This window comes from Manduca sexta, chromosome 26 (assembly GCF_014839805.1).
Source record: "Manduca sexta isolate Smith_Timp_Sample1 chromosome 26, JHU_Msex_v1.0, whole genome shotgun sequence".
NCBI classification, from domain to species: Eukaryota; Metazoa; Arthropoda; class Insecta; order Lepidoptera; family Sphingidae; genus Manduca; species Manduca sexta.
The window spans coordinates 5,887,688-5,905,892 of NC_051140.1; the positions used below are offsets into that span (position 1 = coordinate 5,887,688).

At 36.3% G+C, this 18,205-nt stretch overlaps 1 protein-coding gene across 2 annotated transcripts; it reads right to left on the reverse strand.

Moving 5' to 3' along the window:
- Positions 1 to 531: 531 nt before the first annotated feature.
- On the reverse strand, positions 532 to 18,188 carry LOC115449037 (cytochrome P450 4C1). 2 transcript variants are annotated; one of them, XM_037443322.1, is made up of 10 exons: positions 16,876 to 18,188; positions 16,342 to 16,431; positions 15,086 to 15,196; positions 12,681 to 12,866; positions 8,090 to 8,286; positions 6,786 to 6,840; positions 5,609 to 5,804; positions 4,144 to 4,295; positions 2,800 to 2,979; positions 532 to 822 (listed from the first exon to the last, which is right to left on the reverse strand). In XM_037443322.1, the coding sequence occupies exons 1-10, from the start codon at positions 17,111 to 17,113 to the stop codon at positions 650 to 652; spliced, it is 1,578 nt and encodes a 525-aa protein (XP_037299219.1). In that variant the 5' UTR covers positions 17,114 to 18,188; the 3' UTR covers positions 532 to 649. The 2 variants fall into 2 exon arrangements, with proteins under 2 accessions (XP_037299219.1, XP_037299220.1); XM_037443323.1 differs by lacking the exon at positions 16,876 to 18,188 and having other exon boundaries at positions 16,342 to 16,645.
- Positions 18,189 to 18,205: the final 17 nt, after the last annotated feature.

Here is an 18,205-nt window from a genome sequence, read left to right on the forward strand (position 1 = left end):
TTTTTATTGTTGTTATGTATTAGTATACAATGTGTTGATTTACAAAAAAAAAATCAAGTTTATTGATGCCCGTACTCCTCTTACAGGAATACGGGGCTTATAATTTTCTTTAATATCTAATTAAAAGTATTGTACATTATATTTCCTCGATTAAAATACATACTGTATATACAACATTATTTTTAGTATAATACAAATCTGAAGTTAGTCTATCGAGAATCAGTTGCACAATCCATTACACTTATTTTACAAATATGTTATATTTAGGCCAAAAACATATGTACATATTAAAATTTCGTCAAGCTGGTTCCCTTTTGTATTAATAAAAATCAGGCGCATGTCGGTCACTAACTGATACCTACGGCTTTAGTAAGCCGACCGTTACATGCACACTACCCCGCCCCGCGGCCCCGCACACGTCCCGCTCGTTCCATGCGACGGCGCGGACGGTGTGCTTAATCTATCAATTCTACGTGAGTTTTCATTGTTATTCTTATTATTTTATTTTTAACCGACTTCAAAAAGGAGGAGGTTATCAATTCGACGTGAATTTTTTTTTAAGTGATCTATAAACTTTTATAATCTTATGGTGTTTCGGGTTTATGGTATACAAAAATTAATCTTGTATAAATTAACTAATCGTAAAATATTAACTCCTTTTCTCAAGCTGAACAATAAACCCATCTACATCCTTCATCATTATACTATATGTGAGGCGTATTGGTGCGTCCTGGTGATTCCTGTCGCCAATTGGCAGGAACCTGAATTTTCGCATCAGATATATAACAGCGGTCTTCATTGACATCATCGCGTATTGGGAACCTGGAAATATATTTGGAAGTCTTATTATGTTGTATATTGTTTCATTTTGACATTGCGTTACTAAATGAAACCATATACTTAAAGAACTGTCTTCTTGAAGATAACCCTTTATAATATATGACTTGAACCGGTAGATATTAATCAAAATAAATTAAGGTTTGAACACTGTTTTGGTAGCATGCGTATTACGTCCACCGCGCTGAGATCTCAGGTTTGAATCCCGGGTCGATAAGTGATATTGGATTTTTCTGCTCAGTTAATACGGGCTAATGTCCGAAATCTGGCATTTATGTCCGGTATAGCTATGGCTCGCACCCTATCACATCATGGGACGGAACACACTTGGCGAAAATGGACACCATGCTTGCACCTCTGCTTAAACCTTTAGGGATATAGAACTAAAGTATGGTTCATTTTTAATAATAATAATTTAATCGTTAAACACATTTCCGTAAATAAATATTGCTCGTACATTAACGTAAACACAAAGGGAATAATATTAAAGGCATTACGATTTAATATACTTGAAATAAGAAAGTTGTTTTTGAATTGTTGTTAAATATACCAACTCAGCGTAGTGGGGAAGCATCGGCAAACCTACAATTCATGTGAAACCTTAGATACAGTCCCGGATCTAAGGGGGGGCTAGCTGGAGCCCATGCCCCGGGCGGCCAATTCAGAGGGCGGCAAATTCAAACTTGGCAGACGAATACATAACTCACCATTAACGCAATTTTGACCACTGATACGTCCAATATATTCAACACATAAATTATTTTCCACGGGGCGCGAAATAATGGTGATGATGACAAAGGTAAAAATATAGTTGGGTGGGGGCGGCATTTTCAAAATTTTGCCCCGCTTCGAAAAAAATCAAGATCCGGGGCTGCTTAGACATGTCACATATCCACGGTTGAAAGGCTAATTGACTTTAGCGACATATTTTTCCTTAATGACGTAGTTGTATTGCATGCGCGGTACGACAGTGCTCCTGGGTTCGTATCCCGGGTCGGGCGAAGTGATATTTGCGTTTTTCTGCTCAGTATCAGCCCGGAGTCTGGAATTTGTGCCCGATATGGCGATAGGCTCGCCCCCTATCACATCATGGGACGGAACACATTTGGTGAAAAGTGGGTGCCTGGTTGCGCCTCTGCATACCCCTTCGGGGATAAATGCGTGATGTTGTGTGTGTGTGTCTGTGACATAATATTCCGTTTTTTTTTTACCTAGGTTTAAAAAACCTTGACATGAGCTGATTTTAAATATGCATTAAATTTTGTGTCGCAAAAAATTACACTTAAGTCAATTAGCCTTTTAACCAACGATATATATGTACTACGTACTAGATTCGGCGTCAGAACATTCACTGTGTTCAACTGAATTGAACTGTCATCCATTCAAACTGATTTTAGTATGGTGTCAATATTGATGCTTGTGGTTGTGTACTGAGTGGCGCTCATAATATAAAAACGCGTGTCTAAGTGTAAACCCGGATGTTAAAAAAATTTTGTGAAATAAGTAAAATTATTTGTTGTTCAAGTGGATAAATACCTAAGTTTTAACAGTGACGTGTTGCCATTTTAGTTCAAATGTTGAACAGATAGTTTAGGGGCCGTTCAAGTATTACGTAACGCAATTTTTAAAGATTTTAGAGTCCCGCACCCCCGCATGTAACGCGCCGTAACGTTTTCCTGAAGGACCCCCCCCCAGCCTTAAAAAAGTTATGTAACTCTAAAATTTCATTTTTTTCACAAAGTATCTGAAAATCGCTAAAATACCGTTGTTATTGTTTTAAAATAAAAAATCCAATGTTACGTAACGCGTTGAAAGAACCCCCCCTCCCGCGCCTGCAACGCATCGTAACGTTTTATATGACCCCCTCCAAATTGCGTTACGTAATACTAGAATGGCCCCTTATATGGACGTTCGTGTCTATAGAATATACGTCAATACATTCAATCGTTGATATTATCTCACCTATACAAGATCTCGGTCCGTAGCTGAAAGCCTGGAACGCGGCTGGATGCTTTGGTGGGGAGTCGAAGAAGCGCTCTGGTCTAAAGCCTTCTGCGTCATCTCCCCAATACTTAGTGTTGCGGTGGACCGCCCATACGTTCACCATCACCCCACAGCCTTTTAATAAAGTTTGACCTGATGCTGTTTGAAAAATATATTTAAAAAATGTAAATATTACAAGCGGCGATAGTCTGGTTGGGAGTGGAACAGACTGCCAAAACGAAAGTCCGCAGGTTCAAAACCCTAGGCACCAGTGGCGAAGGATCCATACAGTCCGATTCCTGCCGGCTTCCCTTTCATGTAAAAGTTAATTGTCATTAGAATGATTTGCAGATCATATGTATGCCTATTAGTACCTATATGTTGTATCGGGTTACGTTTCAGAAAACTTCAGCCTTCGCCACTGCTAGGCACGCACCTCTGACTTGTCAAGTTATGTGTGTATACTTTGTGAATTATCGCTTGCTTTAACCGTGAATGAAAACATCGTGAGGAACCCTGCATACCTGGAAGTTCTATATAAAAAATACGACAGTGTGTGAAGTTTGCCAATCCGCACTAGGCCAGCGTAGTGGACTAAAGCCTAAACCCTCTCAGTGGTATAAGAGGCCCATGCTCAGCAATGGAACAGATGTAATACAAGGCCGATTTTATCATTATTGTTATAAATGTATTTATTAATTTAAATAAATTTGGTAATGTGTGGCTATAGGTAATTAATAGCCATTAGAACAATAATACAACTTAACCAAATTACACTAAGGCGATGACTAATACATAAAATAAAACTAATAATATAACATCGACATAATGTATTTTCGCGTTAGACCAACGTACTGGGATTCACCAAATGCACGCCAATGCTTGGGGGCACATTTGCCGCGACCCAAGACGCACAGCTCGTGCGTATATCTCATGGCTGCTAAATTCACAGTGAGGTCTATCTAAGGGTTCGTGAACATTTCCCTTCCCTTCCTTCCAACCATCCTAATAACTCCTGCTCCTTCCTCTTCTCTTCCATCCCTCTATCCCCTCCCTTCTTCCTCCCGGGCCCTAAGACCGCCTAGCTGCAGGCTGCCGAGCCTCCAGCGATAGCGGTAGAGCCCACCAACTCATCATGGGGCTGCCGTGGTTGCTAAGCCGGGGGATCGCTTGTACACCGTTAGCAGGGTACCCCCGGTGATAAACACGGCAGTTCCCCAAAAAAAAAAAAGTACTGGGAACGACGCGACAGTCGGGGCCTGCGCGCATTCGGGCCTTAACCCGCGATTCTGCGGAGCTCGCGCGGTCTATACTGTTACTTACGTAATTTGAGATCTTTTTCTATGTACCGGTCCATTATCGGCCCAGGTGGGTAAAGCCTTATAGTTTCCTTTATTACAGCATCTAAATATTTTAATTTATGAAAATCTTCCGTCTCTACAGGTCGTTCTGAATTCTCGAAAACAAGTTGCAATCTGAAAAAAACATCTATTTATATCTTACTACTAGCTATTGACGGCAGCTCCACCCGCGTAAAAAAATCGTAATTAATATGTTCCCGGGATAAAAATAGCCTATAGCACTCAGAAGTAATGAAGCTTCCTATTAGTGAAAATAAATCCAAATCGGCTTGGTAGTTCCTGAGATAAGTGCATTTAAAAAAAACTTTTTTTATATATTTGTAGAGATTATGAATGCAAGTATTCGTAAAGATGTGTGGAAGTTTGTTTGTTAGTGGGTGTTTTGTATACAGATAGAAAATGCGCGGAATGAATTTAAAGGGTGTTTTTAACTCCTTTGGACTGTCTTAGTGAGGTGAGGAAGTGAGGCGCACGTTTTGGGGAACAGGATTCAAATCCTGGGTCAGGCAGTGATATTGTGTATTTCTGCTCGGTAACAACCCGGAGTCTTTATGTCCGATAAAGCGATGAACTCGCTCCCTATCACATCACAGGACGGAACACATATAGCGAAAAGTGCCTGGTTGCACATATGCCATCCCCTTCTGGGATAAAGGCCTTATGTGTGATTGTTTGTTTTTTTAGTTTGTAAAGTTTATCTCCAAAAAGTACAAAGATAAGATTTTATTCAGGACATATCAATCACGCGGGCGGCACCGCGAGCCAAATCACAAACACGTCATAAGTCAATAACTTAAGATTAAGAGACAATAATGATCACTGTTGGAAACATTTATTAATAATGCCCTCCTGTACAGCTACTACTCTCAATCAAGTAAACGATTCATTAATTGTTGACATGAAAGAAAAAAAAGCTCAGACCAGCTCGGATCAGTCCAGCGCTAAACGATTACGTAAATCATTTCTTTATATCCTCGTTTAATGGAGCCGGCATAATAGTATCGACTGGCGACGGGCATTCATCTATTGTCAGTCGACACTCTATCTGGATCCTACTTCGCTTACAGGTGCGATACTCGTGAAGTCATAAAGGTATTACAGTTTAGGGGCCATCCATAAATTACGTCGCACGAATGTCATGATGTTTTGTCCTTGTCACACGTGGGCACATTAGCGGGACCGGAACCGAGCGGGGAAGTGTGAGGTCACGTTTTGTACTTTTACACATACCTTATATGTATAGCCAGAAAGAAAATATATCTTTAAGATTTTGTTTACAATTACTATTCTGTGTTTTAGTATCGAAAATTTTATCATGTAACGTCATGAAACTTATTACACCGCCCTCTTGTTAAATAATTTCACACTACATCAACACCCTCCGTGTTGTGTGACGTAATTTATGGGTCACCCCTTCCTACACTTACTCCTGATAAAGTTTCTCCTGCACATCAAGATGTCTGGACAGCATTAGTAGTGTAAAAGAGATGCCCACAGCGGAGGTGTCTGTACCAGCAGTCAGTATAACCAAAATCTCTTCTCGCAACTCCACGTCAGTGTAACCTCCAGAACTTTCTATGAACAACTCCAATAGGGTTTTCCATCTTCCATCATCTTGCTCTTCTGTAATCATGAATCATGTTTAAAAAATACTCAGAATCAGTTGGTTCATCGTCATTAGTTTAATCCGGTGGAAAAATTAAAATCGGGTTTTGAGTTATTTATTGAATTTTACCGACAAAAGCAAAACGTATAAATACGCAAAAATTAGGCACTTGTAACATCTCTAATATTTATGTGTCGATTGGTGATCAAACAAAAAATTTATAATTAAAAAATTCCAGATGTTTGATTCCTTTAAGAATACAATAAATAATAATTGCTTCTTTATATGCTGGATTAAATGTTGCTCGCGGCTTAACGGCGTAAGTTATGTTGAAAGATTATGGACAAATAAAAATACATGATCAATCTTTAAATGACTCCGATCAAAATGTTTTTATTGTTTTTTTTTTTTCTAATTTATTGTATCATAACCTATCTAGATTTAACTGTGGTTCAATAAAAAAACTCTAAAAAGTAAAAAATAACTTGTATTTATTTGTCCTTTAACTTTATTATGTATAGGGACCACTAAAGAAGCATTTCTACCCCTCGTTCCAGGGTTCGGTCCCCCGACGCGACGACGTTTGGGTCAAAATATTACTAGGTACTTACTTATACAAGGACAACTGAACACGTTTTATTGTTTTACTTTTTGCAGATTTTTTGTAGGGGTTATTTTTTTTTACTACCTCGGTGGCGTAGTTGTACTGCACGCGCGGTACGGCAGCGCTCTGAGGTCCTGGGTTCGAATCCCGGGTCGGGCAAAGTGATATTTGGGTTTTTCTGCTCAATATCAGCCAGGAGTCTGGAATTTGTGCCCGATATGGCGATAGGCTCGCCCCCTATCACATCATGGGACGCAACACACTTGGCGAAAAGTGGGTGCCCTGGTTGCACCTCTGCATACCCCTTCGGGGATAAATGCGTGATAGTGTGTGTGTGTGTGTGTTATTTTTTTAATTACTACTTTCATCACAAGGCTCCTTAATCAACATTTACCTTGAGATTCGTCATTGATGTTTCCTTTCATTGTTTTGCGTTTCGAAACAATTATCTAGACAAATGAAAAACATTAAATTATAAGACGCGTAAAAGATATCTTAAGATTAATAGAATAATATATAGGTATTTAAGAACCGTGTTAATAAATCAATCTCAACTTTGAATAAAATATCAAGTAGACATTTAATGAACTATTTAATAAACCAAGCAAGCAGCAAGCTATTAAATGAACAAAAGTCACATGTTGTGGCTTAAGATATCGTTTGAGCTGATGTTAACATGGATTTATTAAACAGCGACTAGCTTGAGATGCTGGTAGGTCTGGCTGGCTGGTAGGTCTCTCATATGTGGGAGTCCGGATGAATTGGTACCGCCACAATGTCTATTTCTGCCGCCAAGCAGCAGTGTGTAGTCACTGTTGTATTTCGGTTTGACATTGTAGCCAGTGTACATAATAAAACTTAAAATCTCATATCTCAGGATGGCGAGCGCAGTGGAATACCAAACAATATTTGTTTGGTATTCGAATCATCCAACACTTTGTAATTCAAAGTGTTGGATGGTGTTTCTACTATTTATGGGCGGTCGTAACGCTTACCATCAAGTGAACGGCAGGCACGTCTCGTCGTTAGAGCAATTAAAAAAAAATGCTGACCTTAACTTGACACCGTATCTAATAGCTGTAGCTGATAATGCATTTTAAAGCAAAACTGAGTTACATTTATTAATACGGTCCTAATAGTTAGGAACCATCCACAGTTTATGATCACCATTGCAGGATGACGAGCATAGATCAGGGACTGTAGCCAAGGCTCCTATTTACAATCGTTAACTCTAACCTTATGTATAAGAATGACTAGCGATAGACTTATCGATACGATATTCCATTACTATTCTTTTTTTTTCATTAGCGTCTGTGATTGTATAAAGGCATCTCGGCTATGACCTCTGTTATGTAGAGCATTACTACGGTATACAAGTTTTGTATGGCTACTGTTTATAGACATCACGCCTACCTTAAGGATAGCAATTTGCTCGTTTCATTATATCTATATAGAATTTATAACGTATCTCGTAATATGACTAAAGAAGCAGGCATATTGGCAATTATCATAATCTCTAATAAAAAAAAATATGAAAATTGTAAAAATATTTGACATTAAACCCATCACCTGCCTGATGCCTACTCCTCGTGGAGAATTTAACCTAAATCCTATTGGTAATACACACAAAGTTGTGCTTCTGGGAATCAAATACTAAACCCTGCGTGTTTGTAACTCGATGTAATTACACATACTAACCTCATCAATAAAATCATAAACGATCTTCTTGCATGTCTTGAACTCCTTGTATAATGGTAACTTAGACAAGATGAATTTGAAATGCAACCACGGTTGGACCATCCGCATTGTAATTAAATACAAACACCTATCCATCGCTGTTAAGAATGGCTGGTCCGAGTGAGATTGGGCATTTAATTTAACACCGAGTGCAGTTTCTGTAAATGTACTCATATAATGATAACAATATATAATACTCTATATAGCAGGGGTTCCCAAAAGAATTTGCCTCGCCACCTTGTTCCTTGAAATAGAAATTCCCACACCGCCGTTCTTTCAAAGGTATGAGATAGCCAGGGTTCTCACCAAGTATCCTAATTTTATAATAAACTAGCTTTTGCTCGCTTCGCCCGCGTGAAAGAGTCTTTTCGCTAAATATTTTCTCGGTATAAAAAGTAACCTATAACCTTCTCAGGGTTTAACACTATCTTCATACCAAATTTCATAAAAATCCGTTCCATAGATTTTGAAAAAATCTATTACATACAGACAAACAGGAAAGGGGACTTTGTCTTATAATATCTATAGATTGTTTACTTGTTACGACTTCACGCCATTACTACTCAAACCCGTAATCATGAAATTTTGCATATATATCAAGGTTACGGAAGAACATATAGTACCTTGCATCTAGAAAAAAATACTGTTCGCGAAGGTAGAAATTCATTGACAAAATCTATATTAACGACCACCATTGCATGTTTTCACGCATTCCTTAGGAGACGCGCCCCCCACGTTGCAAGTTAATGAAATAATGGATACCTACTACTTAATATTATACTATACTAGACACATACAGGCAAAATCCGTTCAATACGCGTTTCTTACAAAATATTTACACAATTACGTAACAGCCGTAAACAAATTGTTTTTTTCTTTATTTTAAAACAAAACATTATTTAAATCTTTACTTCTGACCTCTATAAAATAGACTAGGCCTAGTGAGTCATTGTAAAACAATAGGGTATTTGATTTATTTTTACTTATAATTTTTATAAAATATGTGCGGCGTATAAATTCTAAAACAGAAGAAATCATTGAAATATGGTGAAAAATATACAAGTTACAAGCCATTGAAGTTACGTAGTAGGGATGAGTGTCAAAAAACAGAAAAGGGACAAAATACTTACATGTGACGTCATCGGAAACTATGATGCATGCGAAAAAAAGAGATAGAGCCCACTTCACACCCACTCCTGCACGTACCAACATCTATATATATAAAAATGAATTGCTGTTCGTTAGTCTCGCTAAAACTCGAGAACGGCTGAACGGCTTTATCTTATCTTGGTCTTGAATTATTCGTGGAGGTCTAGGGAAGGTTTAAAAGGTGAGAAAAATTCGAATAATTGCCGAGAAAATCCTCAAAACAGCATTTTTCTATTTCCCATACAAACATTTTCTAACTAATACGTAGAGTCAATTTGAGCTTTATTGCTATTGTATAAAGTTCACTGTTGTCTAAGCAATGTAGGTGTGTTCCTAACATCAAAGCAGTGTGCGTTGGAGCACAGAATATAATAATGTAATGTCGCGTTCTGAAACTCAACAAAAGTGATATCGCGGACCCGACTAAATTGAACAGTCACAAAATTTAATATATCATTAGTTATTTGGTTGGCTTCACGATATTATTTCTTTTGTTTTACTTTAAAATGCATGTTTTCGTTATGGACAATTTTTGAGCTACTTTTGCATATCTATACTTATAATAAATCTGTAGAGAGGTCAATTCTGTACATGAAATATATTTCCAAAATAACTGGGGGTGATTAGGGATCGATACTGATGCCAAAAATGCAATTAGTAAAATTTTTGTCTGTCTGTCTGTATAACCGTTATAGAAACAAAAACTACTCGACGGATTTTAACTTAACTTGGTTCAATTATTTTTCATACTCCTGAGCTGGTTATATTATACTTTTCATCACGCTACAATTAATAGGAGCATAGCAGTGATGGAAAATGTTGGGAAAACAGGAGAAGTTACTCCACTTTTTAAGCTTCCGTCATTTCGTGTGCAACCTTAATAGTTAAAAGTTCCTTCGATTTCACCAGGATCCCATCATCAGACCCTGACCGGACAATCGGACCACCTGCATACCACCATAAATTAAAAAAACATCCCGACAAATTGAGCACCTTCTCCATTTTTGAAACCCGAAATCCACGCGGGCGAAGCTGCGGGCGGAAGCTAGTTTGAAATATTAATTACTCCGTCATTTATTATCGAATTTTAATTCTGTTTTCACAGCAGTACTTCTTTTTTGTCACATACTAATTTCTGTTACATATTAAAAATTTCACAAAACCAATCATAGACAAATACCCTATTTCATTATGTAAAAAAATCCATTTGTTAATTAATCCATTAATTGTTAATTGCTTTCGTTCTTTCTAAGATTAATAGGGACATCTTTAAGAAGGCGTATTCAGTATTCTTTTCATGTCCCAAATATATATAAAATATATGAGCTTATTTTTACGCGAATTTTATCACGTACGTATTTTTGCGTTCCTAAGGCAGGTTTACAATGTGAAGGGAAAACGGATAATACTTAAAGGTCATATTAATACATAATGAGTGATAAAATAAAATAAACAAGTAGCTATCATATGAGTACCACGTTGAGAGCTTTTTTATAAAAAAAGTGTGTGGTTCCCTCTGTATTTTGTTTTTATTTGCGCATATTTTCATTATTTACATGCAAGAACTGTTGTATTCAAAAAGTTCCGTTACTTAAAACTTTATGTTATATAAATAATAAATAACTAAGGTGAAAAGAAAACAATCAAAATAACTCATTAAGCGTGTCATAACAACTTTCTTCTGATAGGTCTATCTTCGCTATGAAACCAACGGTAGAAGGTAAGATCGTATGTATACCTAGTCTTGCCATAAATATTGTAATAAAGAAAAAAGAAAATTGTTAACTGCAAATAACATTTATTACTTTTACAGTGTGTCAGTTTAATACATAAATATAAAACAATTAAAAATATAAAAAGCTTATTCGAAGTGGTCTCCATTGGCTGCAATACAGTCCTTTAAACGATGAGGCCAGTTATCAATAGAAGCACGCACTCTTTCCATGGGAAAATTCTTCACTGCCAATCGTATAGATTGTTTTAGGGACTCCAAATTATCATGGCGTTTAGAGCAAGCTGTACTCTCTAAAACTGACCACAAATCATAATCCAGCGGATTAAGATCGGGACTAGACGACGGCCAGTCTTCAGCTCTGATGAAGTCCGAAACGTTCGATTCCAACCAAGACTGCGTGGACCGAGCTTTATGACCCGGCGCCGAGTCTTGCTGGAAGGACCATACTTGGTTATTGAACATGGTGATGTTAAGGGGCTTAACTACCTTCTCAAGAATGGTATCTTGATACACTTGTGCCGATGTTTTGATACCTTTTTCACAAAAATATGGCTCAGTCACTCCTTCATAGCTAACACCCCACCAAACCATCACTGAAGTCGGATAATGTCCACGTTGCACTCTGTCGACTAATTGGGAAGCTTCCTTAGAGCTTTGAGCATAAATACGGTCATTTTGTTTGTTAAAATGTTGCTCAATTGTAAAAATTTTCTCATCCGTAAACAAAATTTTTCTGTGACCTCCCTTTGCGTACCGCTTCAGTAGTTGTTTCGATTTTACCACCCTATTCTTCTTTAAATTATCAGTTAAGAAATGGCCAGTGCGTCTCTTATAGGCTGCAAGTCCTAAGTCATCTTTTAAAATACGCGACATGGTTCTAGGTGCTATCTTCATTTCCCGAGATAAAATCTTTTGCTTTCGGACAGGATTTCTTCGAATTCTTTCCCTTACTGCTTTGACCACCTTTTTCGTACGAACACTACGTGGACGGCCAGATCTTTTTCTGTCACAAACAGAGGAGGTCTCATTGTACCTATTAATAGCCCGGTACACAAACATTTTACTAATACCAAGTGTATGGAGAGTTTTAAAAATTGCATTTGGCTCCATACCTACTTTGTGTAATGCTATCACAGCGATTCGGTTCTCTTTATCACCCCACACCATTTTAATATCGCAAAATATTTTACAATGTATTGGCGCCAAAATGAGAAAACACAATGAACAATCGTATAAAAATGACAGATTCGAAATTCAAATGTAATATTTTTTTATAATTAAGTGTAACAGTATTTATGGCCAGACTAAGTAGAAATCGTATTACTGGTGGTAGGTCTCTCATATGTGAGAGTCCGCCTGGGTAGGTACCACCGCAATGTCTATTTTTGTCGTTAAGCAGCAGTATGTAGTCACTGTTGTGTTCCGATTTGAAGAACATTGTAGTCAGTGTAACTACTGGATATAGTGAGATTTAACATCTCATATCTCAGGATGGCGAGCGCAGTAGAATACCAAACAATACTTTGTGATTCAAGGTGTTGGATGATGTGTCTACTGTTTATGGGCAGTCGTATTGCTTACCATCAGGCGAACGGCGGGCTGGTCTCGTCATTCAAAACAATAAAAAAAATCGGACCATAATCTGACTTTGTGTGTATTAATTCTTACCGGATATAGCATCCATGGTGAAGGTGGAAGTATACCCCCAAATCGAGAAGGGTCCAGCACCGACTTGTTTTTGTAGTTTGTCTACCATGATTCTGCTTTGGTGATTAAATATTTTCATGAACTTGTTAAGGTTCTTGAGACTGAACGTCGGGGCGAGCACCTTGCGTCGTGGGCGCCATATTGGAACTACGGCAAAATAACCTTGTTTAAGTGTATATTAAAAATAATAATTACAAAAATACTTATTATTTCAAAAGTCGGCATGTGATTGAAAATATATCAAAGTGACAGGCAGTTTCTTTAGCTGTACTTAACAATTTCTAAGTAATGCGTATGATTCTTTATTTAACGTGTAAAATTAGCCACAAAAGCAGCTGAACAAATACAAAATTTCAAAACGCCATTAAACTTATATTTCCTTATAAAGTAAGATATTTTCTTCACTGAAATAAAATTCAAAGGGTTTATTTATTTTACGTAAAGGAAAAATATTATTTCGATTGAAGTTTATGTGAATCAACGTCTTAAATATTTTGATTTTTTTTCAGGTAATTTTATGGGTGACTATACCTAGCAATCAAATATCTACTTTAAAAACTGTATGGAGAACTTAAAAAACAACTTTACATACTAAAATGTCTCAGCATATTCACTTATTTATAACCGTATTTTAAAACATTTTATTTAGAGAAAATGTGTCATATTTATCATATTTAGATTAAATACTATTTGCGACATGAATTTATTCACACACGCGCCTTTTAACCGCAGGTAGGCAGAGGCGCAACTAGTTGCACCCACTTCCCACCGTGAATATTCCGTCCCATGACAGCGTGAGGATAGGGGGCGCGTCTATCGCCATATCGCCATAGGTAGAAAACACTAATATTACTGCCCGACCCGGGGACCGAACCCGCGACCTCAACATTTCAGTCATACCGTAATACAACTACGCCACCGAGACAGCCAATTAATTCATAAGTCATAAAATCGGCTATATTCAGCCTTACTTATAAACTTGTTTTAGCGTTAAGAGTTGGTTAAGAATTGCTTAAATAGCTGTCAAAAACATCACCGGTTGCCTAGTTTAAACCTTATTAAGAGCCAAGATGGCGGGTTTTGACTTACAGCTGATCTAATAAATTTGTTTTGAGGTTATATATTATTGTAAAGGCGGGGTACTGTGATTTTTCTAAAAAATGGATTTGGATAATTATAATTTGCTCTGATGTAAAGTTCGCTATGTGTTGCTTTGTTATTTATTCATCGTTTTTGTTTTTGTAGTCCAAGTTTTTGACTAAGAAAAGTTGAGCAGTGAAAGTTTAAGAGCAGATTATTCAAGACGTAAGCATAGCTTTGCGAATTTTTTATAAGTAAGACTGATTAAACTCAGTAACGTACACCGTACGTACTTATAAGCAACACCTTAGCTATAAAATTCGCAGACATTTCAACTTTACTTACTTTATTCTCTTTAAATTTATATGCAATAAATATAATTGCAATCCTTTCATTGACGTCATGCGTCTTAACGCTAATTTTACGATATGGTAATAATACAATTTTTCGATGTTTATCGAGGTTTTTTTTGTATAATTATAAAATGTAGGTACCTAGATGTAAGTATGACTTTTTGGACGACCAACACTTATCAACCCCGTGACCATGAAGGCTACAAAGTCTTCGAAACGTCGGGAGAAAATCATTTTATAAAAAAAAATCTAAAAAATAGTTTTATTTCAGTATCTAAACTTCACGTAAACATAAGAGATCATTCTAGAATCATTCTCCTGATGACAAGTAAATATTTTAATTAGGCTATGACATAAATTACCTACCCTATGACATTAAAACATAATAAAAATTTAAATAACAATACTCAATTAATAAGATTTTTAATATTCTAGTTAATGAATGACGTAAACATGAGTACAAACAAAGATAGCTAATCATTAAAAATATTTTTTTTTCACAAGGAAGTTGTGTAATTACTTATTAAAACTAATTTATATATCGTATATATTTTTCAACAAAATCACATATCCAGCAAAATGTGTACCCCAAAATATCTGAATAAACGACTTTTTTGTTTTATATACATATACCTATGTATATGTGGACACGGGCCTCCTCTACTATTGAGAGGAATTGGGCCTTAGTCCACCACGCTGGTCTAGTGCGGATTGGTTGACTTCACATACCCTCGAAATTCCTATAGAGAACTTCTCAGGTATGCAGGTTTCCTCATGATGTTTCCCTTCGCCGTTAAAGCAAGCGATAATTCACAAAGAATACACACATTTTATTTAGTTTTATACTCTTTAAAAAATATGTTGCGTGAACCCTACGGTGATTTGGGACTAGGGTAGGTTGGAAATTCTTATTGATAAAGATTGCAGACTTACCTGGAGCAAATATCGAACCGTTGCCGATTAAATTACGTGCGAATTGCATTATTGTTGCCTTCTCAAAACTAGTCTTCATCACTACGTCCAAATCTACTGGATCCGTTATCACTGTAAAATATAACATAAAAAATGTACTGGTCGTAGGTGTCTTATATGTGAGAGTCCGCCTGGGTAGGTACTACCGTTATGTCTGTCAACTACTGCTTTTCTATAATATTGCGCTTTATACTTATGCTTACGGTTAAATTTATCTTTATAATATACTTAACTTTAGCATGATTACTTTGTTTAGTTTAATATCAACAATTTTGCAATGGCATGTAATTATTATGAGCTTCTTAAACCAACAACATCCTGTTAATATTTTATGGCATATTATAACGATTAAGATATGGTACATAGTTGATACTTTTAATATTATATTACTTAACTCAGATTCCTCTTTATATTTTTCGGCATATTTCTGCTCGGTAGTAATTCACTTGTTATAAAGCTTTTTAAATAAATTCTCTAAAAATTTATTACCAAAATGCTAGAGGCGTAGCAAACCAAATTTATCTAAAAGGAATGTTTCCTTACAATCATATGACTTAATATTAATAAAATAATAACGGAAACCAGGTTGCTCGAAGGGATCAGTTTCAGAGAACTATTCGACGAAAGGCTATTTTGTTTGGGGGTGTGATAGGAATTTAAATTTCACAAAACAAACTCGTAGGGGTGGTGTGCTGTGGTTTAGTCACCTGCCTGTTTGCGAGCATCCTGAGTGAAATTCCGCAACGGATACTTGGATTACCATCATCATCAAAATGAACAATCTGGCAGGCTTATGTAAACTACACATTTGTAATTAATTTTTTATTACTTTGAATGACGAGGCGAGCTTGCCGTTCGCCGGATGGTAAGTGTTACGACCGCCCATAAACAGTAGAAACAACGTCTAACAACTTGAATTACAAACTCGCCATCCTGAGACATATATGTTCAGTAGTTACTTATATTTATTCTCTCAAAGTAAAGATAATTCATTTCATCAACTACTTACTAATTTCATAGAAAAATTTAATAAAATTGTAGCGAACAACTTTATCATAACGGATGATTTTATCCTGAGTAACTGACTTGGTCACCTACTCTTCCTTCTTACTATATCCCTGATCGTATACAAGGCGATAATCAAATTCTATATTTCGAAATCATGACTGTGCGACTTTACTTAAGTAGTACAGTAGTTAGTATTTTTCTATACACACCCACGTAAAACTTCCTGCAGAACCACGCGCCGGCAGCACCACCATGCTTTAGGGCCTGTCGACCCAACAACTGGAATGCCGTCATTCGAACTAAAAGAAAAATAAATTGGGCTAATAAGACTCCATAGCAAATTAAATGTTTTTTTCTTCAAAATTCATGAATGATGAACTTCAACACGAACAAAAATATATTATCTATTTATTTAAATTAATGTCTTGGACTTTGATATTACGAAGACAAAACCACATAAGTAAAGATACATGGTTAAAAATTACTAAAAATGCGAAAAATTATTTTATTCCAAATTTAAACATATTATAAAACAAAGTCCCCAAAAACGGTACGTGTGTATGTGATCGATTTTTGTCAAAATCTACTGAACGGATTTTGTACGGTTTTAACTAAAAGATAGTGCAATTCAAGGAAGATGTAAGTGCTACTTTTTATCTTAGAATTCCCGTGGGGTCGGGATTTACGCGGGAATAACTTTATAAGAAACTGATATCCAACCAAAAAATATAAAAATGAATTACCTTCTCCATCACCACAAAATAAATAGGCGTGTCCAATCAGAGGCAAAGTTTTGTAATCATTCTTGAAACATTTTGAAAACTGTATAAATCTTCGGTTTTTGTGATGACCGTAGTAGATCCATAGTAAAACCAACAACACTACTATTTGCCACAACATACCTACTATTAGTAAATACTTTATCTTCACAATGACTACCGTTAACAATAGACTGTAATAATTGACGCTCTTTATATACATTATTAGAATAATAAAATTATCATAAACGCCTTTCCGAGCATAATAGCAATAAATGTAATTATTTTGCTGTAATTAAATCAGTAGGCGCACCGTTAGTGTTGTTGCGTTTAGTAGTAGTCGCAAACTCCACGTCCGTTTAGGTCACGGTACGTTTCCAGCACGATACACCACGCAATAAATAAACACTACACGATGTGTCGTGCTACGATGCACGGCTTGACGAATTATTGCTTTCATTTTACATATAAAAGAATCAAATTGTGTTGAATTGTATTACGGCCCCAAAATTAGTACATTCCGTAGTTATAAAATCGTTAAAAAAAAATTAACGTTATACAAAAATCATAACTACGAATTCCAAAGGCTTTTAGAAATGTCTCGATATTATCATATCAAGGATTATAGGTATCTGACAGTTTTTATACCTATGAAATTTTTGGCCTAAACAACATAATACAAAGGTCAGATTCTCACGACCTTGTAATTACAATCATTTATATTAATATTATGTTGGTACATAACAATATTTATTTTTCAATATATTTAATAATTAGAATCCCGTTTTGAAATGGTTATGTTCCCCATATAAGTAGTTATGCACGTACCTGTACTGTAAGGGTAACAAGAGATTTGTACGCATACGGCTACCGTGTTTAATTCAAATTCTAATATGAGTTCTTCGGTACAGTATCCGTATCGAGTCTGGATTTGTGGAAAACAACTTACAATAATAGAGGCTAGCGAAAAGCGTGGGTGCCTAGAGGCGGCAGCAAAAAGGTGCACTTACATACTGAAAAAAAACTAATAAGTTACTCAATAAACCTGCGACAACGCCAACTATCGGTCACTGATGTTTTTTATGGTAAAGCATATAAAAATACCCGCGCGATTCTAATTTGTTTTTTTTTTTAGTATGTAGTAGTGTGTAGATGCGAATGCTTATCCCTATAAGTAATCTTAGCGACAACCATGGCGCACTGTTACACTACTTACCTCTAAAAAGATAGCGTTATGATATTTAGAATCTCAATTAGGAGATAGAGCACAAGTCTCAATGGATAAGTACTTCATAATTCGAAAACCTCAGTCTTG

Excerpts from the sequence above, each read along its gene's own strand:
- LOC115449037 (XM_037443322.1), bottom strand. The coding sequence starts at position 17,113 with ATGTATATAAAGAGCGTCAATTATTACAGTCTATTGTTAACGGTAGTC. Across the intron at positions 6,841-8,089 it reads TTTATGATTTTATTGATGAG|ATAATTGTTTCGAAACGCAA; the intron begins GTTAGTATGTGT and ends TCATTTGTCTAG. Across the intron at positions 5,805-6,785 it reads CATCAATGACGAATCTCAAG|AAGAGCAAGATGATGGAAGA; the intron begins GTAAATGTTGAT and ends TCATGATTACAG.